The sequence below is a fragment of the Centroberyx gerrardi genome, chromosome 16, assembly GCF_048128805.1.
Source record: "Centroberyx gerrardi isolate f3 chromosome 16, fCenGer3.hap1.cur.20231027, whole genome shotgun sequence".
Lineage (NCBI taxonomy): Eukaryota > Metazoa > Chordata > Actinopteri > Beryciformes > Berycidae > Centroberyx > Centroberyx gerrardi.
Window position 1 is genome coordinate 11,469,725 of NC_136012.1, and position 24,759 is coordinate 11,494,483.

The 24,759-nt window shown below is 45.4% G+C and overlaps 2 protein-coding genes across 5 annotated transcripts in view; one reads left to right on the forward strand and one right to left on the reverse strand.

Annotated features, from left to right (window-relative positions):
• apbb2a (amyloid beta (A4) precursor protein-binding, family B, member 2a) overlaps positions 1-2,890 on the forward strand; it is a 33,195-nt gene extending 30,305 nt beyond the window's left edge. For 2 of the 4 annotated variants that reach the window (XM_071908460.2, XM_071908461.2), the window contains exons 11-14: positions 7-105; positions 228-343; positions 459-641; positions 866-2,890. In XM_071908460.2, the coding sequence (XP_071764561.2) occupies positions 7-105; positions 228-343; positions 459-641; positions 866-1,042 (575 nt within the window). In that variant the 3' untranslated portion in view covers positions 1,043-2,890. The remainder of the gene's footprint in view (positions 1-6; positions 106-227; positions 344-458; positions 642-865) is intronic. The other 2 variants (XM_071908462.2, XM_071908463.2) reach the window with 1 other exon arrangement.
• Positions 2,891-3,282: 392 nt separating this feature from the next.
• Positions 3,283-24,196, reverse strand: LOC139918925 (putative methyltransferase NSUN7). The gene is made up of 12 exons (XM_078289012.1): positions 23,848-24,196; positions 18,795-18,853; positions 15,790-15,920; positions 15,503-15,655; positions 14,568-14,751; positions 13,362-13,596; positions 12,672-12,815; positions 11,634-11,735; positions 9,708-9,843; positions 8,988-9,096; positions 3,951-4,230; positions 3,283-3,738 (listed from the first exon to the last, which is right to left on the reverse strand). Exons 1-12 carry the CDS (start codon positions 24,194-24,196, stop codon positions 3,311-3,313), a joined length of 2,310 nt encoding a protein of 769 aa, XP_078145138.1. The 3' UTR covers positions 3,283-3,310.
• Positions 24,197-24,759: the final 563 nt, after the last annotated feature.

The window sequence follows — 24,759 nt, forward strand, 5'->3', positions numbered from 1 at the left end:
CTGCAGAGTTTCCCATGCCAAAGACCGAGTTGGTGCAGAAGTTCCATGTGCTGTACCTAGGCATGACATCTGTGTCTCGCCCCATAGGTAAAACCAAAACCCTCAGTAAGCACCCGATTGCCCACAGTCACCCCAATAATAGCTACTACACCATTTACACACACAAGATATCACCCACCGCCTGTCTTCTGTCTTACTGTTCAGCCATTCGTGTGTTTTGTCCCCAGGTATGGACATCATCAACGGGGCCATCGACACCCTCCTGTCCTCCACAGGTAAAGAGGACTGGACTCCTGTCATACTGAGTGTCGCTGACGCCACCGTCGCCGTCATCAAAGAAAAGGCAAGAGGAATATATATATTGTTGGCTATCCTGAAGGAATAACTGATAAAAAGATAAATTTGTTTGTTGATTAGAGAGGATTGCTCAGTATTTCTCCTCCTGGCTGTGTGTGCAGGAAGAGGAAGAGGAGGTGCTGGTGGAGTGCCGCGTGCGTTTCCTGTCCTTCATGGGCGTGGGGCGCGACGTGCACTCCTTCGCCTTCATCATGGACTCTGGGAACCAGCACTTCCAGTGCCACGTCTTCTGGTGCGATCCCAACGCAGGCAGCGTGTCTGAGGCCGTGCAGGCAGCATGTGTGGTGAGCGCCTTCCTCATTAACTTATTGTTGTTTTGCTACATGAGCTTTTTGCTTTGTTATGTTACTATTCCTTTGTTTTTCTAATCTAAATATACCCTCAAGGAAGTTTTGTATTGAATAAATGAATAAATGGGCCCACAAACAGTTGCACACATACTTCTGGCCTAATTATTTCAGTCTAAAAGCCGAGTGATAACAAACCGACTTGTCCTCCTCTTCCTCAGCTGCGGTATCAGAAGTGTCTGGTGGCCCGCCCCCCCTCCCAGCGCGCCGGCTCCTCCTCCTCGCCCTCCCCCGACTCGGTGACGCGCCGGGTGACCACCAGTGTGAAGCGCGGCGTCCAGTCTCTCATAGACACTCTGAAACCCAAGAAACAGCCGTCGGAACTTCCCCAGCAATGACCGTCACCGCTGACCACACCGCCCTGACCCCCCCCCCCCCAACCGACGCCTGGACGCCACTCACACTATCGCCACGACAACAACACCTAATCAATACCAGCCATGGTAACCAACGATGTACATATATGTTAGCGAACACCACCGCAGACAAAAGGGACGGAGGGCCATCCTCGAGTATGCCTGATGATGAATATAAAAAAAAACAAATAAACTTATCTGTTTTGAGAGGAGGAGTGGGGAAGTTGCTGTCAGCTGGGGCCACCGGTTGAACTTTGACCTTAGAACGCTGCTGCCTGCTGGCTTCATCGGCCCTTACCTGGAGTTTTAATAGGACTGGGCTGGATGGATTATTTGATCAAATTTCCCCCACAAACCGGATTCAGGATAAACCCGAAGAAAAAGATCAAATCTCTATTTACAACCGGCTTACGGAACCACTCAGTGGTTTACTAATGTTTTTTTTTTTTTTTCATGGTCTGTCCCCTTTTGTTAAACCTTCATCGGCACAGTAAGAGCTTCTGGACTGTACCCATGCCAAACTGCAGTAGCCTTCCAGGACAGGACAGGCGTCTAAGGTGTCTGTCTTGCTGACGTGGGAGTTAGACAGTTTTATGGGAAAAGCCACCAAGGCGAGACAGACAAGGCCACTGACCAATCAGCACCCTCCGGCTGCTCACCAAATGTAATAGTAACGTTTTGATCCCTCTGATGTGTGACATACATGAACTGGACAAAAACTAATATCTCCTTTGAGGAGGAATGACTTGATTGTAATAATGAAATATGTGTATGAAGTGTAAATGATTGTACGTAGGAAGAGAGGATTTAGGGCAGACATCTGGTGGATATGAGGGAGAGATGAGAGATTTTGGTATCAGTAAATGGGACAGATGTGGGTATCGGTATTGCATGTTATTTTGATGGGATATGTATTAGCTTGATGAGTTGATAAGGGTCTCGGTTAGAAGAGTGGGTGAACACACAATAGATGCTCTCAGCACAAAAGTCGACTCCACTTGACCATGACTGGATTTACACAGGCACAAAAGATCTGATTTTCAAAGGCCCAGTTCTTAATCCAAACCTAAATAAAAGGTGTAAGGTTACCGGCTACCCCGATCACAAAACTGAAATTTAGAATTGTCAGTCAGTTAACAATTTTTACTTTCCATTCACTGACTGACTGACTCTTAAGAAGAGGACTAACAGTTTTTAATGCATTTTGAAGCTTTAAATGGTTTAAGATTGTAATGTTTGCAAACGCTACAGTAAAATTGAGCTTGTTAGCTCAAGAATGTTGAATGCTTATTTTCCAACTTAAAGACAAATTCCTCAGGAATCTTCACGCGCATACACCCCAAATTTCTACGGTGAAAAAAAATCCAAATCAGGGCTTTGATTCTAGCAGATGTGATGTAGTCATGACTATATGAACAGTGGTACACAAGTGTCTGGTTTTTCCCTGCTTGGACAGCTTTGAAAAGATGAAATCTGTGCCAAAAGGGTTAAAAAGATTTTCTCTTCCTCAGTAAATCCAGCCAGTCTACTCCCACTCACATACATACACACGCAAACACAGACACACACACACGCACACACACACACACACAAACAGCAGTAAACAGTCTGCTGTCACTGCTATCAGAACCTTTACACTGCTCCTATGGCCCAGGGCCACCACCTGCACTCGATATGAACTCTGTGAATGCAGTCCAATCTAACTGAAACACAAACACACACACAAAATAAAGAGAAAGATGCTGTCAATCATTTCAATTCTGTTCTTCACTCATCTCTACACCATGTAAATGTAATCTGTTGTGACAATAAATGCATTACCAAAAGAAAGGGGAGTAGCTTCTTGAATATGCAATTTTATTCCCTCTTGTTCTGTCATTTTCCAGGTCACTGCAGCCCCGTGTAGCAGCTATACATCATGTAGTAACATTGAAATGACATTGGCACGGCACTAAATATATGCAGTTTGATTAGATTCACACGGTGACAAGCTTGTTCTTTATGGCACAGAAAGACAGTATAATAATGATAGCATTATGGCTCTGAAAGCATTTGTGAAGGTGGAATCTTTTTTCACATGCTCTGTGTAATTTGGCAATTCAATAACACTTTATACATTTCAATGAGTTAGGGTTTCTCATTGTTTCTGCAATACTAATGACTTTATTCAAGTAAGCATTTGGCACACAAAGGTTTCTTTGTTTGTATGTTTATAGTTGTTTTATATTCTTTTTATATTTATATTCTGGGTCAAAACCAAGGCTGAGGTTTGACCGCAGCTTCCTTAGAGAGACTTCTGCTGGAGCGGAGGAGGGGTACAGCTTGAGGCGGGGGCCTCCACTTGTTGTAGTTGCGGCGGGGGTTGTTTCCTTCTACTCCGCTGTGCTCGGGTGGGAAGAAGTTGGGGAAGTGAATGGAAGGCAGGGTGAGCGCCACGGGCCTCAGCACCTCCTGACGACGCCGAGGGGGAGGGGCTACAGCGGCAGAGGGAGGAGGGGCAGGACGCAGGCTGGAGGTGGAGCTGGAGCTGGATGGGTTGGACAAGTGGTGTCCATTGATGGATGCTGCGGTGTTGATTACGCGGCTGGCGCTCTTACAGGGTTTGGTGTGGTCTGGTTTGGAGGAGGAAGAGGAGCTGGAGACTGTGTTCTTTGAGGTTTGCAAGCAAGGTGCTTTTCCTGAAGGAGAAAAAGATTTCGAGAGCGGTTGGAGGGAGAGGGCCAGAGTTTTGGAGAGAGAGGGATTGAGAAAGGGGATGAAGAATAATAGTATTAGACAATATAGTACAAACCAGCCTTTATTCCTTGCTACTCATCCTAACTTAAAACCTGCAGACGTGCATTAATCACTACACATAAAATTGACTTGAAGGTTATGTATTCATGCCCACCTCGAGGTGACAGTTGTTTCTTAGCAAATCCCTGTTGTCCACACGAAGTAGCAGAGCTGCTGTCCTTGGTCTCACAGTTCCGCAGCTGACTGACTCTGGATTGATTATTAACGGAGAGGTGGGACTGAGAGCTGCGAGCGCGGGTTGCTTTTGTCGTCCGGTTGGCGTTTCCATGGCGCTCTTTTCTGGTTGGCTGGTTGGAGCCGATCCTGTCCAGTAGGCCCTTGGCATTTGCTCTGGCCAGCACTTCCTGTGCCGTCTCCTCGACGACTGGCTCAGGCTGGCAACAATATGAACAAGAAACAAAGAAAAGGAGAAGATAATAACTTTTATCTTCTTAGACATGACCAAATTATTTTTGGAGTCGAACATTTAAAGCAGGCTCATGATTCAGACTGATGCACAACTGTATTCATATTCTATGTTTGATTTGATATACTTTATTGCTAGAAATTCTCTAGTTGGTGCGTATGGTGAGGTTGGGGTTAAATATCTTGCTGAAGGATACTTCAGCAGGAATGGCCATAGGCCATCCTGCCACCCCAGTGTCGAAATGTAAAATACACATAATTATTCCAAATAAGAAGTCTGGCACCACACACAAGCACAGAAATATATGCTGATACTTGAACATATTCTTGAGATAATGAGATTCAAAATTTGATTGAAAACTTTGAATGGACCAATATAGATGTGTTTGAATGCTGAATGTTGTGATCATGGCCAGAATGTAGGCACAGTAGAATCTATGGTTTAAATACACCATACATAATGTTAAGTTGGTAAAGGAGGAGAGGAGAGGAGAGGAGAGGAGAGGATTAAAGAGAATTCAGCAACAAGACAACCATAAATAGGTCAAGAAACAAAAATATAATCATAATTATAATAAATAAATAAATAAATAAATAACCAGTACACTTAATACTTTTGTTCCAGTCTCCCCTCCTCATCAACAGCAGACTACCCCTTTAACCCCCCACACTGAAACAAACGGGCTCGTTTTGCACAAGTCTGAAATATGAAAACTCCACCTGCAGCCTCACCGGTATCAGCCCCAGAGAGGAGGGGGGAGGAGAGGAGAGGGGGAGAGGAGAGGAAAGAGAAGAGGAGAGGAGATGACGGGAGGAAAGAGGAGAGAGCCACTGTGTCCTTTCTGCTGGCTGCAGGGTCACCTGCTGTCTCAGCACCAACCCACACAGCAGCCTACTGCTCTCCTCAACGCCTGAATTATTCACATGCACAGTGAACACTACAGGGAGGTGCAGCCAGTGTGCACTTGTGTGTGTACTTTGTGTTTATGCGCTTGTTTGTACTTTTATGCAAATGTGTATATGTGTTTGCGGCCATGTAGAGGCTGTGTCCGTAATCCTGTGTACGGCTGTGTGTGAATGTGCGAGTGTGCATGAGCATACATGAATATGTGTGTGGGCATGCGCGCACACATGCTAACATGCCTCTGAAGCGCTGTTCTTTGCGGGATGCCCTGAACCCCATTGATGCTAACTCAAACAGACAGGGGGCGCTGAATTATTCAACAGACCCTCTCCTTTTGCTTCTCCTTCTTCTCCCCCTCACCCCTTTAAATCTCACTTCCTCTCCATCTCCACTAACCAACTATGCCATGCTCTTTAAATGTCTCATTTCCTTCTGCAGTCTCCTAAGCTTGCTGGCTACAACATACCCTGCAGCTGAACCACACCCATTGTGTTTCAACACTTATGTCCAAAATCACTGTGTCCACTACATCTTGGCCACCACGCCCAAATATTTGCAAAGTTGTCCTAAAGGATGAAGCAGTTCTACATTGCAATAATGTCCTAAAATCGTCATTTTCCTAAAATAACTTTCGTTTCAAATCAAATTGTTTCAAGAATTTTGTAGAATCAAGTGTCATTTTCTTGATAGTAGTGCAGTGATCTGCCTTATTCTGATTTGTTTCAAGAGATTGACACTCATTTCTAGAAAATTCCTGAAACAAGTGAAACTGCATCGGACACAAGTGGAGGCATCTCACCTCATTGGCAGAATTGTTCTCTTGGTTTAAGAAAAATAAGATTTGAAGGCTGAATATGAGACTAAATGACTTGTTAAGATGGACATTTTTTGGTTCTGAATTCCTCCTGAATATCATCCAAACCTGTCCTTCAGCATTAGCGGCGTTTTAGAGACCGGTCCACCTGTGATCTGCTCCCTCTGGAACTTGGCCCAGACACACATTACCTGACCGCCTTTATTGTTCCCAGCTGTTCTTGTATGTAAAGCTCATAAAGAACTTTACTGAGCCCCAATATGACAGTCGCTCCAGCCCAGACTGCTTTCCCACACTTATATAATTGCTATTTTTATGGCGCTTTTCAGAGTGCCACAATAACTTTTGATTAGCTGAGTTTATTGGAGGTAGGGAGAAAAATCCTGTTTGAGGCGCCATTATAGCAGTTTGATTATCTTTTCATTCCTATCTGCGGAGGTATAAAACATGATGGATGGCCAGGGAAGACCACATGCTGCAGTGCAGGGGAGCTCCGTCACACCCGGAGGGGGCGAAATGGCTTAATAAGCCAGCGCTGGCATCATAAGTGTGAGAGTAGATTTCATAATGTGAGGACGGGTGTCATAAACGTGGCTATGTTTTGGATTATGGGGAGGTGGGGAAGCCCGGTCGTCCAGGCTCGATGAGGCTCGCTAAAGCACCTTCCCCAGCCATATCGTTCCACTGCAGCGCACTTAGCATCTAAAGCCCAGTTAAATCAGGGCTTAGCTGCTGTGACTGAAGTCTCACTGCCTCACTTAACGCCCACCCACAGAAATAACATGAAGAGGGAGAGGAAGAGAGAGGGACAGAGAGAGAGAGAGAGAGGCAGATGAAACTGAATTGGGGAGAGGAAGAGGGCGGTTTGGTTGTAATATAAGAAGTGGAAGAGACTTTAGAAAGCAATGAAAAGGTCAAACCTGAGAGTGGACAACATGACACACAGAGAGAGAGAGAGAGAGAGAGAGAGAGAGAGAGAGACTCATCTGCTTATCCAAACTACAAAGGTTTGTAAAACATAGGTCTCCTCCTGCAACTACCAACAATAGTGTATGAAGTGTGTGTATGAAGTGTCAGAAGTGTCTATTGTGTGCCGATTATGGAGTGTGAATGTGTGTGTGTGTGTGTGTGCGTGTCTGTTTCATTCTCCCCGTATTCTCATTATCTCCGCCTGCTCTCATATTTCACAGTGGACTAGAACTCATTTCTCACAGCATCCCTCGCTCCGCTCTTCATTGTCTCCTTTGGCTTATGAAATCCAAGGCCAACTCTCAGCTGCGTCTGCATGCTCGTCTGATACTGACTTCTCCCTCTCTCTCTCTCTCTCTCTCTCTCTGCCTCTCTCTCTCTCTCTCTCTTTCACACCTCTCATCTTCTCATCCCCTCCTGACTTACCTGATTTCTACTTCTAAGGCTTTTCTGACCCAGACAATGATCGCCTCGCCCCTCTGACTTCAACACTCATTCACACTCATCCCTCTGCCTTCTCCTACATCTCTCGCTTTCTCTCTGGTTGCCGATTGGAAGACGACCAGATGCCCACTTCTGTGACCCGACATGCTCTTGTTTCTTCGAGCTGTCTGATCTCTCTCCTCCTCTGCCTTACTCTCTCTCTTTCTCAAGGGGTTGACCAAGAACCTGTCACAGACGGCGACACTCATTTCCACCCGATCTCAACTTCAGCCGCCTGATTCCCTGCTCCCCGTCTTTCATTCAAACCGCCGCTTACCCCTTCCCCTCCTCTCCCCTCTCTCTCCTCTACCCCTTTCTGCCAAAACAAAAAACATTCCAAAACCCCTTCCCCGCTCTCCCCAAGCCTCTATTCTTCCTTAGTTTCATATTCTCTCTCCTCTATCCCTTTCTGCCAAAACAAACAAAAAAAAAACCTTCCCCACACTCTGTAAGCCTCTATTCTTCCTCATACGCTCACATGACAAGTATGCTCTACTTTCCCACTGTGTGCATGTTTCTGACAGCTAGCAGGCTGTGCTGCCTGCCTGCTTCATCCTCAAGTCCGACATTTGTCTTAAGGCTCCCCTAATAAACCGGCAGTTTCTTAATTTCACACTCCTAAAAACTGGTCTCTCCCTCTCTGTGTTGTGTATCTGTGTGTGTGTGTGTGTGTGTGTGTGCGTGAGAGAGAGCCAACTGTGTGATGCTATTTCAGGACACACAGATGAAAGCGGGTGGAGGACAGGGGAGTTCCTCGGCAGACGTAAATGAGGGATTAGCCAGTGTTTCAGCTCAGACTACAGTGTGTGTGTGCGTGCGTGTGTGTGTGTGTGTGTGTGTGTGTGTGTGTGTTGGGAGGACCATACTCATGGGCATCCTTTCTGTGCGCAGCGCTTAGAACGCTGAACGAATCGACAGGCAAAAAAAAATAACAAACAGAATTAGCGGAACGAGGCCCTGGTATCCCGCTGGGGTGAAGCCCATGGTCGGGTCCAGCGCTACAAGCCCGAGATTTTTTCGTCGTTGGAACCCGGACAGCTCGCAAGGACTGTATGCTCAATGAGCTAAATCTGTCTCTCCCTGTGCACCTGGCAGTGAGGTCTTCGGCTGCGCTGCCGGGTAGCGGCAGCAGTGGATTGCTGGTGTTGTTTTTTTTGGAGAGGCTAAGCTACTGAATTGGAAATCTGCACTAATGCTAAGACTGTACAGGCGTTGTATTGTGCGCTGTCAGAAGGAGCTGCATTTACCACATGGTGATATCTGCAATCACGCATATCTGGCGCAGTAAAGTGCTTTAATGACAGAAGCATGTGCATTGCAGCAGGAGTGCTTTTCCGACAACTTCCTTCCCTTTCTCGTGTTCACTGCTGTACTGAATAAAAAATTTAAATACAAAATTGACACTACACCTTGCTGTGGCAGTAAGGTCTAGTGTAGAGATGAATTATAGAGTGGATATTGGGGATAAAGACGTCGTCCAAACTCAGCCAGCTCACCCGGGGTTAAACATTGCTTTTTCTCTGTGAGGTTTGTCTTTATGCTCTAGTGCTGCTCACCTCTCTGGTGAGGACGGCCAGGAAACAGCCATTACTCTGATCCGAGGGCTCCAGCCTGAAGAAGGGACCCGTCACCTCAGAGCCCTCAGCAAGGCCGGGAGGACTGGGTCTGGGTGAAGCACACACACACACACACACACACACACACAGAAAATAGAGAATAAAAATGCACACAGCGGATAAAAATACAACCACACACAACCAAAGAGACATACGAATTAACGAAGTAAATAAACGCACGCAAGTTCACCAGTTGTGAAAAGTGCCAGTGCGATCCATACAAATAATATCACTTGTGTTTTATTTATGCTAGCCTGAGGCGCTGGAGCACTCCGGGCCAGCTTACTGCAGAGAGGAGGCACGCATGGTGGATTCAAGTCCACGGGAACGGTAAACTTCAACAGCGCTCAAGTTCTTCAATCCACACAAAGGGAAAACGATCGGAAGAATATGAAATACCACTATGCAAGGGAAGGCAGTCTGAAAAATCGAATTTTCTATGCCCTTTCCACAGCGTTTAGAGACTTAAAGTGGCACCTTTGATTACATTTTTCACTGAATCTCCTTGAGTTCCTGCCTGAGGTGTGCTGGGTCTTTGACAGAGGCCTGTCTGAAGGGAGACAGACAGACACCTATAGGCAGGCTGACAGACAGAGAGGCAGTGACAGAGACAGACACAGACGGTGCACCAGAGACTGAGGCACAGAGACCGAGGCTGACCTGAAGTGGGGTAGTTTGGGCTCCCCCTCCTGCTCTGACCGGGCCTTGGCTTGCTCCAGGGCTTTGCTCACCACCGCCTCATTCTCTTCTGGGTACGACGAACAGGTGGAGTATACCACCGCCCAAACATTGGGGACTGGACGGACACACACACATGCATAAATATTATGTACACTGCATATGTACTGTACTGACTACCCCACACCCATTTTTGACCTGGTTCACTTGTTTATCATCCCTGTTTATTCTCTTCTTCCTCTTTTCAATTTTTCTTTGTTTTTGTAAACCTCCATTCAATTATGTTCAACCATTTTGTGTTGCAAACATGTTGCTAATCGCCCTTTAAACTGAAATAAATGTGAAACAAGCTGTGGCACAAGACATTAAGACATGCAAATGCGACCCCTTGTAGCCTACACAAATTCATGAAAACACACACCTAAACGACAAACTCATTTCATGTCCAATTAAACAGGGCAGAGAGAGGTGCACACACGCATTTCAGCTGAAAATTGTTTCTTCCTCCCATTTTATGACAATTCAATTCGATTATTCAAACAGAACAATCCTCCTCACCCAAAGCTCCCTTTGAAGAAATGGGTGCTTAAATATTCATTTCCTCATACTGTTCACATACGAAGCATTGCTCATTTCATTCAACTGCTGCTGGCTTGCAGATCTGTGCAGCTGTCGGCCATTTGATTTCCTTCATTTGAGCTTTGATTTTTTACTTGCACACTAATTATAGCCAGGCAGGAACAATTAACACCAAGCTGATAACAAATAAAACCTGCTCGAATGTTGCAAATCAGCTCCAAACAAATGTGAAATATCACTTGTAGGGAAGTGTAAATGACTCGAGAAGACGAGGGGACAGAAGGGTATACAGAAGACGGCATGGGGGAGGAACGTGTCTGTCATTCAGGTGTCCTGTCCCGCAACACGCCCAGCTCACACACATCAAGGGCTGTGGAGGAGTGGGTTTGTGTGTGTGTGTGTGTGTGTGTGTGTGTGTGTGTGTGCTCATGTGTCTGTGTGTGTTTGTGTGTATTCCCATGTACAGATGCTCAAATGAGACCTGGAATTCTGACCATCGACTCAGCACCGGCCAGAGGCACTCGATACACACCCACCGTTAATTAACGGCCCCATTAGAAAGTACAGCGGCCAAAGCGTTGAGGAGGGCCGGTCGATGGCAGTGTGAATAGAGGAGCCGTCCCTAACAGACAGACTGTACCTGCCCAGAACACACAAAGAGAGACGGGCGCTGGACAATATGGACTGAGGCTAATGACGGTAGCTCATGGACACTGATAAACACCTGTCTACTGAATAGAATAGAATAGAATAGAAGATATTGCAGAATAGAATTGCAGATTACTGAACGGAACAAAGCAGTACAGCACAGAAGAAATTTGAATAGAAACAAACCAGAATAGAATAGAATAGAATAGAAACAGCACATAATAAATTAGGGCAACACAACACATCAGAAACAGAACAGAATAAATTACTACAGAAGAGAAGAGAAGAGAAGAGAAGAGAAGAGACTGAATTGAATCTACTTGATCTATCATGTGACTAACCACAGTAGACTCTTAGCTCCCACTGCCATGTTCAGCTATGCAGAACGTATGGAATACGAAGCAGCATTAGTGATCGCTTGTTTAAACGGTGCGTTGTGCGCTGCAGCAGACCGGCTGACCGGCGCAGAGCAACATTAGCATTCCTAATTAAGACTCAGACGATCTCCCAGGGACTCTCCGGGCTTCAGTCTAATGGCATATGAGATTAGATAATTAGGAAGTACAGCCTTCATCGTGTCAGAGAGGTGAGAGGGGCTAGGCGCTTGAGACTGAGCTCATGTGGTGTGCGTGTGTGTGTGTGTGTGTGTGTGTACATGTGGGTGTGTAGTTCCAAACTCACACTTCAAGGCGTGATCAATGTCCTTCTTCTGTAGTGCTACCAGAGCTTCCAGCTTGCTCTGGGCTATGGCACCCTGGGATAAGTCCTGCAGCAGGTCTGTGTCTGAGATAATGGAGAAGGATTTCAGCAGCAGAATCTCACTTTCATTATTCGTGTACCAGCTGTGCTTTCCATGGGTGTGCGCTGTGTAATCATGGGTTGTGAGCTACCTACACTCTCTGGAATCGGTAAGGTAACAGCAAATCTAACATAAACGAGATAAGTGGATGGATAGGATGGATATGACAGGCTTGTTACAGTGTTTGGATATACAGTACATACTAGTAGGCTATGGGTGGATATGGATATTTTTAAATTGAATGAAATCATGGTTTATCAATAAATTCTGTTGCATCAAAGTTAAAACTAGTTTAACATGAAGCAAGATCAAATTTAAACCTTTTTTTAATTTTAAACTGACAGTAGAGGTGGTTTAACTTTCAAAATGGCAGCATTTTTGAGGCGGATGGAGGACAATGAGAGAGTTCCTCAAGGAGAAATAAGGGAGGGAATCAACTCCATAGAGTTTAATGATAATGCCTTCGTTTTCATATTCTTCCAACAGGCTTTGTGTTGGGATACGTCTCTCCTGTCCTTCACTCCTGCTCATCTGTCAAAGGCTTCTGCCAGTTGAAAAGCCACACATTGTCCTTTGTCTTGACGGTAGTGCTGTATGTTTTCTTGTCCTTGAATGTGTCGCTCCATTATATACTAGAAAGAACTATGCAGGGTTAAGAATTTGCTGTGGGATATATGGGGTGACTATAGGATTAAAGAGTCTACTTCTTGCAGTAGGAACTCAACAGGGTTTAGGGTGCAGTGTGTACACTAAGCTACAGCGTGTATCTCTCTCTATTCTCTTCCAATATGGACTGAACAGAGTGTAACACAGTGTAGAATGTGGACTAGGCTACACCTTGTATCTCTGTTCTCTCACAGTAAGAAATCCTCAGGGTTTATGGCTCTAGTGTAATATATAGACCAAGCTACAGCGTGTACCTCCGTTCTCTTGCAGTATGAACTCAACAGGGTTGCTGATCGCGGACACAGAACACTGGGGGGTCAGCAGGATGACCCGCACCTTCTGAAGCCGCGTGTCACCACCGTCCAAAGACTGGAAGACCTCGGGTATCAGCTTCACATCTGAGCAAAGTGCACATACAATGACACACTAACCCAACTGAGACACAGAAAATAGAGTGTCCACTAATACACACTTGCTAAGATTAGGATGTGTTCACACTATCTGAGACACAGTCAATATACTCTCATACTGACTTTATGGAAGTATCTGGGAATTTGCTAACAACTCCAAACAACTTTTCTACGCCATGTTACAAAGATGAACTTTTCTCAAGTTTAGATGCTCTGCTCTGCCTAAAAATAAGTCACACTGATTTTTCTGAAGTGGCCACTTGCTGTCCCCATCAGATTTCATGTAAAAAAGGAGCTGACAGTGTGAACACGGCCAACAACACTTAATGCTCTGTTTCCCTTGTTCTATTTCTCTCTCTCTGAAAGACAAAGACACATACAGACAAGGATGATACGCTCATGGGGTCATAGGAAGAAAGACAGTTCTTTCTCTGTTTCCCTCTCCCTCTTTCCATCTCCTCTTCTCTCTCCCATACAAAGAGACACAAACAGATAGTGACAACACACTCATGGGCCCATCCATTTTGTGCCTACTCTTGCAGCCCATGTTGGTGACGGCGTCCTGCAGCTCCTCCCTCTGGGCGGTTGTGCGATCGCTGACGCAGACGTAGACTTTGGACTGGTCCTTGCTGTTGGCCTTATGGTTGACAGCGATTAGGGAGGCGGTGTGTGAGACAGTGAGGCCAGAGAAGCAGCCCACCATAAGAACATCTCCTTCCCCTGATAACAGGGAACACACTGCATTTGGGCCCAGGGTACAGGACTTATCCTACACATTAAGTACAGACAGAGAGAAAAAACACACAAATTTAGCAAAGAGACCGACACAGAGATGCTGCTACGTACAGTACATAGTAACAGAAAGAGATAGTGAGCTCACCATACAAAAGTATTCTGCAGAGTGAGGAAGAGGAGATACAGGCTAGGATAGGAAGAAGAGTTATATGATAGGGGTAAATAGAACTGGAGGGGCATTAGATGAGAGAGGAAAGGGAGTGTGAGACTGGGTTAAGAGGGGAATAGGGGAAGAGAAGGAAAAGAGGGAGCAAAAGAGATGTACAAAGAAAGAATGAGAATAACAGTGCAATCAGACTACAATGGAGATGTCCTTCAATCAACAGGGCCCCCTCTGGAAATAGCACTGAGCGTATCCCAGTGGAATCACCGGGCCGGCTTGAGTTTCTGTAGTTAGCATCCAGATCACAGGGTTTGTCAGGGAAAACAGACAGGAGAGGAGAAGAACAAGGACATTTAAAAAGAGATAGAAAAAGAGAAAAGTGAAAGAAATAGACTGAGTGTGAAGGGAAAGGAAGGAAAGAGGGAGAGGTGATTAATTTAGCAGTGGTATTGAATACTTAATTGAATTTGGCTGCGCAATCAGATTTTAGTGGGTTGTGTGGTGCTGTGTGCTGCTCACAGTTTGTGTGGCAGCTTGACTTTAATGGACTAGAAATTAAATGTGGAAACGGTGCTCTCCCCCTCCCAGGGAGAAGGATTCTTTATGGCTCAAAGTCAAACTGGCTGGAAGAGAGGGATTTATGTGAAATATCTGTGGAAACTAATCCAACTTGTCATGAGGGATCTCAGTCTTATAATCAATTTTAGCAGGTCCATTAGAAAAGGGAATTCATAAATATCAGAGAAGATTGGTGGGGCTGAACAGAATTCCACAGCCAAGTGAAACTCTGTAGGTAGGAGGCTCCTCTCGTCAGCGGCCTCCTCCCTCTGTGCAGCTTGTACCTGGATGATGAGTCTGTGGTCACTGAGCAGCCTGGTGCGGTACAGCTCAGCTTTGAGCTGGGCAGGGAACACCAGTATATCTCCACAATGGGGGTCCTGGCAGAAGGTCTGCCCCTCCAGCTGCCCGATCGATTTCACCTGCGAGAAGCCCGCTCCCTTCAGCACACATTGGACCTCATCAAGACTAGATGAACGGATGGAGTAGGAAGAGGGAGGAGAGCAGATTAGGGAGGCAGAGGAGGACAGAGTGGAGGGGGCAGGGAGAGGAGGAGAGGAGGGAGTGAGGATGAGCGAGGGAAGGAGGAAGGAGGGAGGTGGGAGAAAGAGAAAGTGTCATCATAGATAGTAATAGTATGTAGAATTTATATTTCTATTTCTACCTTTTTAAAGTCTTTTATAGTAATGTGTGTGTTGCAAAAGCCATTAAGAATACTCACACACACATACACACAGACACACACAGACACACACACACAGATACACACACACAGCACTAGTCCCAACAAGTGACCTTTACAGTCCCAGGGCTTGCTGAGGGTTGTTGCTGATTGGATCTGTCCATAGCAGCAGGATTTACACCTCACTGAATCAGCCTGTCTGGGCACACACACACACATAAAGACACAGACACACACACAGAGACACACACGCGTGCGGACACACATACACGCACACACGCAGAGTCTGTCGGTTTAATTGGATGTCAGCTGGGCACCTGGCCCATAAAACATTGGGCAACACCCCAAGCCAAAGGTGTGTGTGTGTCTGTGTGTGTCTGTGTGTGTCTGTGTGTGTGTCTGTGTGTGTATGTGTACGCATGCATACAGTGCGCACCTGCATGTGTGTATGTACAGGTGTGCATTACCTGCTTCTGTGGGTAAGAAGCGTGTATGACTGTGTATTTTAGTGTGTGTGTCTGTGTGTGCTCAGCTGACCTGCTCTTGAGTGTGTTGACCCATGCGTAAAGTGGCAGGCTGCTGGATCTCTCCTGTTTCATCTTCACACTCTCCGGCAGAATACACTCAATAGTCAAGAGATCATGTTTGATCCTACAGCGGGCCAGAGAAGCTGCCAGCTTGGTTTTAAACCTACAACACACACAAAGTCAAGATTTAGGTTTTTTCACCTTCTTCCTCGATTTCTTCTTTCGTTTTCGCTCTTCCACTCCCTGTTTTGGTTTCTTTCTGTCTTTCTTTCTCTCCCTCAAGACACAAACTTTTACCTGAGGAGGCAGTTCTCCACATCTCTGACTTCCTGTACAAACTCCTCCTCCCCTCGACGTTCCCGTGGGAGGAATTTCCTGTCCTGGAAGTCATACAGCATGACGGCAACCAGGCTCATCTGATCATCCGGCTGGAAGAGCACAAGGTACAGTTAATTGTTGACTTCTCTCGCTGGAGAATAGAGAATAAGCGTGGAAAAAAGGAATCATAAGGCTATTGTGTGGATAGAGGCTGCACGCTTGAATGGTCGACTCTCTAGTTTTTACTGACATGACTGAAGAGGGAGGTGTTATAAAGTGAGTGGTTACACTTCAGCAGTCAACCGCCTCATAGGCATCTACGATTTACAGGTAAATATAACCTGAGAGCCTGACATTCATCAAGAGTATTGGAGACAGCAGTGTTTTGGTTACCTAATGAAGGGTACAGTGTATTGATACTATTTATCTGTATTGATTCGGAAATTGAGTTACCCAGTTTGCAGAAACAGGCATACATACACACACACACACACACACACACACACAGACGCATACATTGCTTCAGGGTGTCCTGCAATGACCCCACCTCTGCTTCTTAATTAAACACAGGAGGAAGCCAAAGATACCTCTCTACCTCTCCTTCTCTTCATTTATCTCTCTCTCTGTCTCTGTCTGTCTCCCTCTCTCTCTCTCTCTCTCTCCCTCACCTCCTCTCTCTCCCTGGGGGTGCGAGGGCACCGATCGCATTAGTGGCAGATGGTGTTGCTCGGCAGCAACAGCTTGCCATGGCCTCACTACTGGGCTAATGGGGCGAGAAGCTAGAATGCTACACTGGCTGGCACTACAGCTAAGGAATTAGCCGGCGCTCATTATTCATTCCAGGGGCTTTTAATCAGATTTTTGGAAAGGTCGGTTTCAGAGACAGGCTCTGGCACCAGCCTCCATCCACATTCTCTCTCTCTCTCCCTCCGTCCCTCCCTCCCTCCCTCCCTATACTTCAAGCTCCACTCGCCCTCTACCAAGGTTGAACCCCTGAGTGTTGGGAAATTCCCTGTCATTAAGTTGCCAGGCAACGGCATCCCATGGTGGGAATGTGCCTAAACTAAACATGCTGGCTCTGTTCAGTCATCCCAGATGCAGCTCTCTGACATCAGGGACTTGACTCTGCCTAGCTCTGGCTATGTTGGGTGAAACCTGGCTGCCATGGCTAAACTGTATATTGCAATAATCATATTGCATATGACTGGAATGTTGTAGTACTGAGGTCAAGCTATTATCAATAAGAAGATTCAGGATGTGAATTTGTATCCTAGTTGTATTTAAAATTTACATTCCATATGGCTCACTTTACCAGAGGCCATATGGGTCTATTTCATGTTAAATGTGTCAGTGTACCTAATAAGCTTGCCTCCCCAGATTTCACATTCTCACTCAGGCTATTTCCATCTTCCGCAGGATTTAGGCTTCATTTTCTCTCTCCATTGTGATCAAATACGCCTCGGGCTCTTTCAGCATGCAAGTCTATCTATATCTTCATTTTTCATTCTCCGTTTTTTTTTCTCCGGCACCCTCCTGGCCCCCCTCTCCTTTCCAGTCAACCTACCCCTCTCTCCCAGCCCCATCTCTTTCTCCTCTCTCTATCAAGGTTGAACTTTATAGATGCCAGCAGTGTAAAATGAGGTGAGAGTGAGTTCTAAAGAGTGTCTCATTGTGTCTGGGCTTTATTGTCTCGGTGGTGGGATGCAGAGTAACGACCTGCCACCGACACATAGGGAGACCCATTCATTTCACCCAAGGCCATATTTCACTCAGCTACAGTGTGTGAGTGTGTGTGTGTGTGTGTGTGTGTGTGTGTGAGAGAGAGAGAGAGGACACAGTTGCCTTTTCAACACACTTTCATGTGTATTAATGTGTCTGTATATGTGCGTGTCCTCGCTGAAGTAGACATTGGGTGTCTAGAATGTGTATAGACTCCATGACAGCTCTATTTTCTGTTTACACATTTACCACCTTTTGCTTCCATTGCTCTTCTATACCAGTGAACGCAGGGTAGCTCTCTATGCTCTGTGTGCTTCATCATCGTCCGAACTCTGTTAGGGAAGCAGCTAAGGCAGCCCTCTTTCTTATTTCTTTAACTGGAGTGTTAAAACTAGGGCAAAAGTAAATCTCCTCCTGAGGATTCCTCTTCATTTAGCCAAATAGCAGGGAGTTCTTCTACTGTCTAACAGCCGCAGGTTCATGGCTGTGCTGGGAATCCTCCTTTTACGACCACGCAGCACGGGCACTAGCCTTAGCACCGCTAATAACACTCAGCTCGCACGTCCTAGGGACAGAGGTAAGGTAGGCAGTGAGCGGAATACACTCAAGACGCCATATCTAAACACAGCCCCTGGGCCATTACAGCATTTTGATTTCATCACTAATTAATGGGGCGTTTTGTTTGAGAAAAGCAATAAAGGAAAAAGACACAGCCAGCCTTGTTCTGCCACATTGTACCTTTTAGATGTGCAGCTCCAAAGGGAGTGATTGTCATTGATTAGGGGAGAGAATATAAAAGACACAAGGTGCTTTGTGAGTTGATGAAAGGAGTGTATATCAATGTAATACATCAATATTACTGTTACCGATTAGAGGTCTAGAGAACAGAACAAAGACTTTGTTCAGTAGGAACAGCAGGACATGAATATTGAGAGTACAGGGTGCTGTCAATGTATTGGGAGTAAGGGAGTTTAGGAAAACAGCATGAGGAGAACAAAGCTAGGAACAAGGGAATGGCATGCTCAACTCCAAAACTGAGTCTATTAGCCCACCGCGCTCTCAGAATCAAAAGCAGCGTAGACACTCATTGAAAATGCGTTAAAAGGATTTTGATGCACAGCAGCAGATTGAAAGTAACAAATGTGCCTCCCTGATATGTAATGCTGACAATGGCCAAGGTATGAAATATCTTAAACTATCGCTGTGAGTGCAGACATTTCCCATAAAGCACAAGGCTATTCCTAGGGAACTCCGTCTTCACTCACCATTGGCTGAGCGAGGTAAAAGCAGCTGTCAATCATGATGTCCTCCAGCAGTTCTTGATCTGCGCGGGAACAAAGCACAACAAGGTTAGGTAGAGAGACCGAAAGAGAATGTGGGCATGGAGATTTCCATCACTTATAACGTATCTCTGAGTAATAATGATGCCCATTAGTCCCATCTTTTATCTCAATGTCTAATTATCCCTAGAAACCAAGCCAGACAGTTTCACCAAGAGCACATGATAGACGCACAAGAAATGACACCCATCCATACACTGGTAATATGAATGCTATGAAGGACAAATCCATATCTAATGATGAGAATGTCAAGAAGAGAAAGACAGATTTAGAATAAGAGCGAGAGGGGCTTCTAGAAGCAGCACAAATGATCGTGATTTAATTTGGAAGATAATTCAATTAGATGGGGGTTTTAATTTCCAGTGATTACACACTCATTTCGTGCTTAATTGAGTTAATCTGATTTTTCATTTGCCTCATTTCTTTCATTTATTGTATCTGTAGTGAGTGGGCGTGTGGAATCGAAGCACTGATGACATTAATGGCATTTGCACTAATAAACAGGCCACACTCAAATACCATCGGCCAAACCAAATGTAACCAGCATGCATGCATTTTATACCACACTGTGGTTGCACAGCTCTAAGTCAACTTGCCCTGAATAAATAAAGGTCAAAACACATATTTTATGTGATTTACCACCTGTTGTTTGCCATACAATGTGGTGGCAGGGTGACTTCAAATCAAATCTGGACACTGGTCTGCAAAGTAGTGCTGCCTATCAGGGAGCTATCTCTGGCTCATAACAGTTTTTTTTCATCCCCATGTCCTGGCTGTCATATCATGAAGGCAGCATCTGTCTCGCTGGCCAACAGGAATGTTTTTTTCTGATACGCACACACACACACACACACATACACATACACACACACACACACACACGCAGACTCACCCCCTCCCCAGTCTCTCCCACAAACAATGGGCTCTCCCTTTCAATTCCAGGGAGATGGAGGGAAAGCAATAGTATCCACTTTATCTTGCGAGGATTAAAGAACACCTGCTTCTAAAGCCTACACAGTGTTTGCTCATTACATACTGGAAATGGAAGAATGGAAGATTTCTCTAATATGCATGCGTTCCTGATGATGTTATTTGGAGAAAGCCTCTTCATGAAATTGCAGAGGACTGAACAAAATCAGGTGAGGTGTGTGAGTGTGTGTGTGAATACTTACAGTAACATCAATGTGTGTGTGCAGTGTGTGTCTACCACATGTGTATGGTTGCTGTCCTGGTTACTTTCTACTCTTGAGCGACACACCTGAGTCCTCTTAAACTGTCACTGTGACGCCATGGCAACCACAGACACTGCTGCTAACCTATCACAGCATCACAAATCATGCCAAACTGTACATTGGGCCTCAGCCAAATAGACACCAGGGAGAGAGGGTATAGGACAAGACACACACACACACACACACATACATCTGCAGGCAGGCACACCCACATATACACACACACAGACAGCCAGGCACACACACACAAATGGTTGCACACAGACACACACATCAGAGTTTATCTTTATTTGAGGAAACAAAGGCATCCCATCAGCAGAGGTCTAATTTATAGTAGCCGTAGGTCAACAGGGTTTACAATAGTGGCCATTACTGCAGAAGGCCTTAAAGATAAGCCCTTATAAGATAACCACTCACTGCACACAGCGAAACACAGAGCAGCACAGACCCCAGAGAGGGCCAGCATGGTTGGGTCTGTAGAGGTCATAGCCCTCCACATGCTATAAATCAACTGCAGCAGGTTGAGTAAAACACGGTCGGAGAAAATTCAACTATAAATCTCTTATAGTGGATGTCGTTACACAGCAGACACAGTGCTGAGTTTTACTCGTAGGATTAGCCAACAATTTCCAAATCCTAACATCTGCCTATGGAGGTTAATACACAAAGCTGACCCCAAATCAGTCTCAGAATGAATTTGTCCTACACCAGCAGGAGGCACTAGTCATCAGGACTTGTGTTGAGGCTGTTTGAGCATTTTGTGGCTCGCGTCCAGGTAACACACAATGAGCGGTGAGTGATGAGGACTGTGGTCAAATAAATTCTGTGTGAAAGGCCCAGACCTGAATGCATTCTCCCCTCGCCCTTATTCAGCTCTTTGTCTAACAGCGTTCCGCATCTGTACACCCGATTTCATATTAATCTAACCGGACCGGCCAAAAGAAGGGATGTGTCTTAAGTCATGTGATGACCCTTGGACCGAATGGCAAAGATAGCTTACGTATTTTTCACCTGTGCAATTTGATATTTGCTGAGGCCTGCTGGGGGCCCTGATCCTGGTCAAGGGCAAAACAGACACGGCCCCTCTCCCTCCCACGGTCTAAATCCAGCCTATCCCCAACTGGTCAGAGGAGCCTTTTCAGCTCCACACAGAGCATGCAGCAGCCACAACTGTCTGACAAGGCCGTTTGGCAGCCCCGTCGACTAGTGTGGACAATGAGGCAGAAATGCTCTCAGAGGAGCAAAGAGTGCAGAGAAAGAGAGAAGCGGGAAAGGAGGAGGGGTGGAGGAGAGGAGGAGAACTTGCACAGCTAGTGACAAGGTCATCTACTGAATTCCTGACATCTGAAATTCTAACACACATTATTTTGGACAGCTTAAATTCTCCACATACCTGAAGCATAAAGAAGAAAATTCAACAAGATATGTAGCCTTGACTGCATAAACAGCCTCTAGATCAGTGATCAAGCAGATCATTACTAAGATAGGAAAAGACAGAGGCTTTTGAAAGAGAGAGGATATAAAGGAAAGACCGGAAAGACAGAAAATACGTGGGAGAGAAGGCAAAAAGGACTTCACTGCTAATATTTGTCATTTCAGCTTCTTCTTTATCCGTTTGTGAAAAGAAATGTCAAATGCACACCAGGGTAAACATCACCACCAACTCTCACTCCATATTTTAGTACTGACTGACAATCACAGTGACACTAGACAAGTCTGTGTCCTCTGCCACCGATACGGAGCTTACTGAGCAACTTTTTTGTTTTGGGCGGATAAGAGTTATAATCACAAGATCAATACCAGAGCTCATTGGCATTTTGCTCTGCACGTTTTTTCGCTGGTAAAGCATTTCTTCTCTAGGTTAACAACTGACCTCAGCTCAATTTTGGATCAGTCATTCCCAGGCAGTGCACAAAGGATGTGTCCTGTGTGTGTGTGTGTGTGTGTGTGTGTGTGTGTGTGTCCGTCCATGTGTGCCCGTGCGCGTGTGTTGTCACTAGCAAATCGATTTCTGCACCTAAAGTCGGCCTGTTGGTAGGAGGAAGAGGAGAGATTAACGTTGGCTTCCAGGCTGTGTCATTTCATCTGTACCCAATTTCACAACACAGCAAGTGTGAATGAATCCATCATGTGACCAACAAATATGTGATCAAGCCAAGCCACCAATCATGTCTATAAAATATGAATAAAGTTTCCTGGTCAATCAGCACCCCAGCTCTCTCTCTCTCTCTCTCTCTCTCTCTGTAACAATGATGTACACTCTATCGACTATCTGTCAGGCAAACGCACCTAATTTTGCGAACTGATTCCGGCACACATACAGAAGACAATTCCTATTTCTTTTTTTCCATTATCGGTGCAGAGCATGGTCCAAATAACAAAGGGAAAATTATAGATCAGGAATAACGTGACCAGTGCATGAATCTGCTGATTATCCAATAAGCTATCCAATAGTGGCTTCTCAGCTTCTCAATCTTTCCTTAATTTGCTTTACAATATTATCTCTATCGCATTATCCCACTGACTGATGCTCCACAAATGAATTCATTCCAGGAACGTCAGGCAGGCATATGCAGACAACGGGAAGAATTGTACAAAGGTGGCACTGATAACACAGAGGGGTCTGTCTCTTGGAAATAAGCTCGAAACAGACTGAGGATGAAACTGAAAAAAATATATATCACAATCACTGTAGACTGATAACTTTTTTTCTCTGGGTAGAGATCAGGTTCATGCTCTGGGCAAAATTAAATTGTTTCATTCACCTACAGTAATGGCAGATTTCTCATCCCAGTCAGTGTTTACAGGCATCCTCCTATAGACAGAAATAAAAAGGTTGATGGACTAAATGGTGGCCCAGAGATAAGATAGCATCGCTATGTTCCTGCTATATTATCCTTAATAGTCTGGTCCATTTCACTACATGACGTAAGTACTCTGACCTACAGCTCTCAAACCAATTACAGTTTGCTGCTGTGAGGTCCTGGAGCTTGTGACGATGGATATTTTGAGGTGATCTGCATTAATTGTGGGACACGTAGGCCTGGGGCTTATCCAGGTGCGGTGGATGGATAGAGCAAAGGAACAAAATCATTCACGGCTACAAGGGTGTTCCTGCTACCTGACCCCTCCATCCATGGAGAACGAGTTAAATCGATTCCACCCAGCCGCCTGCGCTGACAGTCGGCTCACCTCCCCTCCCTTATCACCATGGTGATTACACAGCCCTGTGAGTTCGGCCACCCAGACCCCACCCTGGCTCCAGATAACAGATTATGGGCCAAATTGATTTGTAGCATCACGCAGAATTCCCCCTGGTCATTCGAGCATTTTTTTTTCTCTTCTACTTTCCCCTCATCAATCTATCTATATTCAATTCCACCTGTCAATTAATTTCCCCAAGGCGATTCATTCTCATTTCAAATAGCTGTTTGTTTGCCTGGAGTCAAATAGGCAATTTTTACTGGCAATTTAATGTACCTGAAATGAATCAAAATCGGGGGTTACTAAACACCGTTTGCTGATGTCCTCTCTCCAAAGTCACCCAACATTCAAAAACACAAGTGTAGGCTATATGTGTGTGTGTGCATGGTTGTGAGAGAGTGTGCTTGTTTGCGTGTGTGTGTGTTCAAGGAAAGAAGGAAGGAAAGAAGAAAGGAAGGAATGAAGGAAGGAAGCAATGGAAGGAAGGAAGGACCAAAAAAGGAAGACGGTTCAACACATCCATCCATCTTCTGGTAACTTACATTTAAGCGTGTTGAAGGCCAGCTCATAAGCTGTCCGTTGCATCTCCTCATCCTTGACCTCAGGCAGAGGGAGCCCCGTCCGCTTCCCATAATGCACCAGCCGGTGGGCAGCAGGCTTCTCCAGGTGAGTGTTGTGGAAGATGGCTGCCGCCAGCAGGTAGACGCTGTCTGGGAAGCCCAGTTGACCATGACCGGGTGTGAGGAGCTCTGGAGGAAGGGCAGGGATCTCACTGTGGACCGGACCATCCAGAAGAGTCAGGTCTTTGATGCTGGGGATCTGGGAGTCAGCAGTTGTCTTGCATGCAGAGGAGCGCCTGGAAAGCCCTCCGCTGTTTCTTTTTCTCACCATTCTCTCACAGCTGTGTTTTCTCTCTCAGGACACCTAAAAACACACCATACCCGTAAGTCCCTTCCCTGGTGGACTGAAACAATACATGTCCACATACACAAGATTCAAATTTTATGCCATGTAAGTCAAAATTGTGCTTTTTATCAGCATGCTGTTTGTGAGCAAACAACCAGCCAAACACATATCAAAATATCTGCAGAATTAGAAAACAGTAGAAACATTCATAATTCATAAATTTACGTATTTGACAGCTTATAATTTCGATGCTTTGTATTTGAGATGTGAACCCCTCTGGACAAGAGGCTCTTACTGCTCCAGTTAGCTTAGGTTACAAAACTAACGTTAACTTTCGAAAATACTGTTGCTGGAATTTTTAACTAAAGAAATGCAGTTGGCTGTAAGTTAGGTTTCTAAATACAACTCAAATGGCTCTATTTTTAAACCAATGAAGCAAATTATTCCTAACGATTTGTTAAAACTAACGTTAGCTAACAAATAACTTTATCAGTCATTTAGCAAATTGTACTGGCTGTAAGCAACTTAACACTCCAGTTAACAGTTCG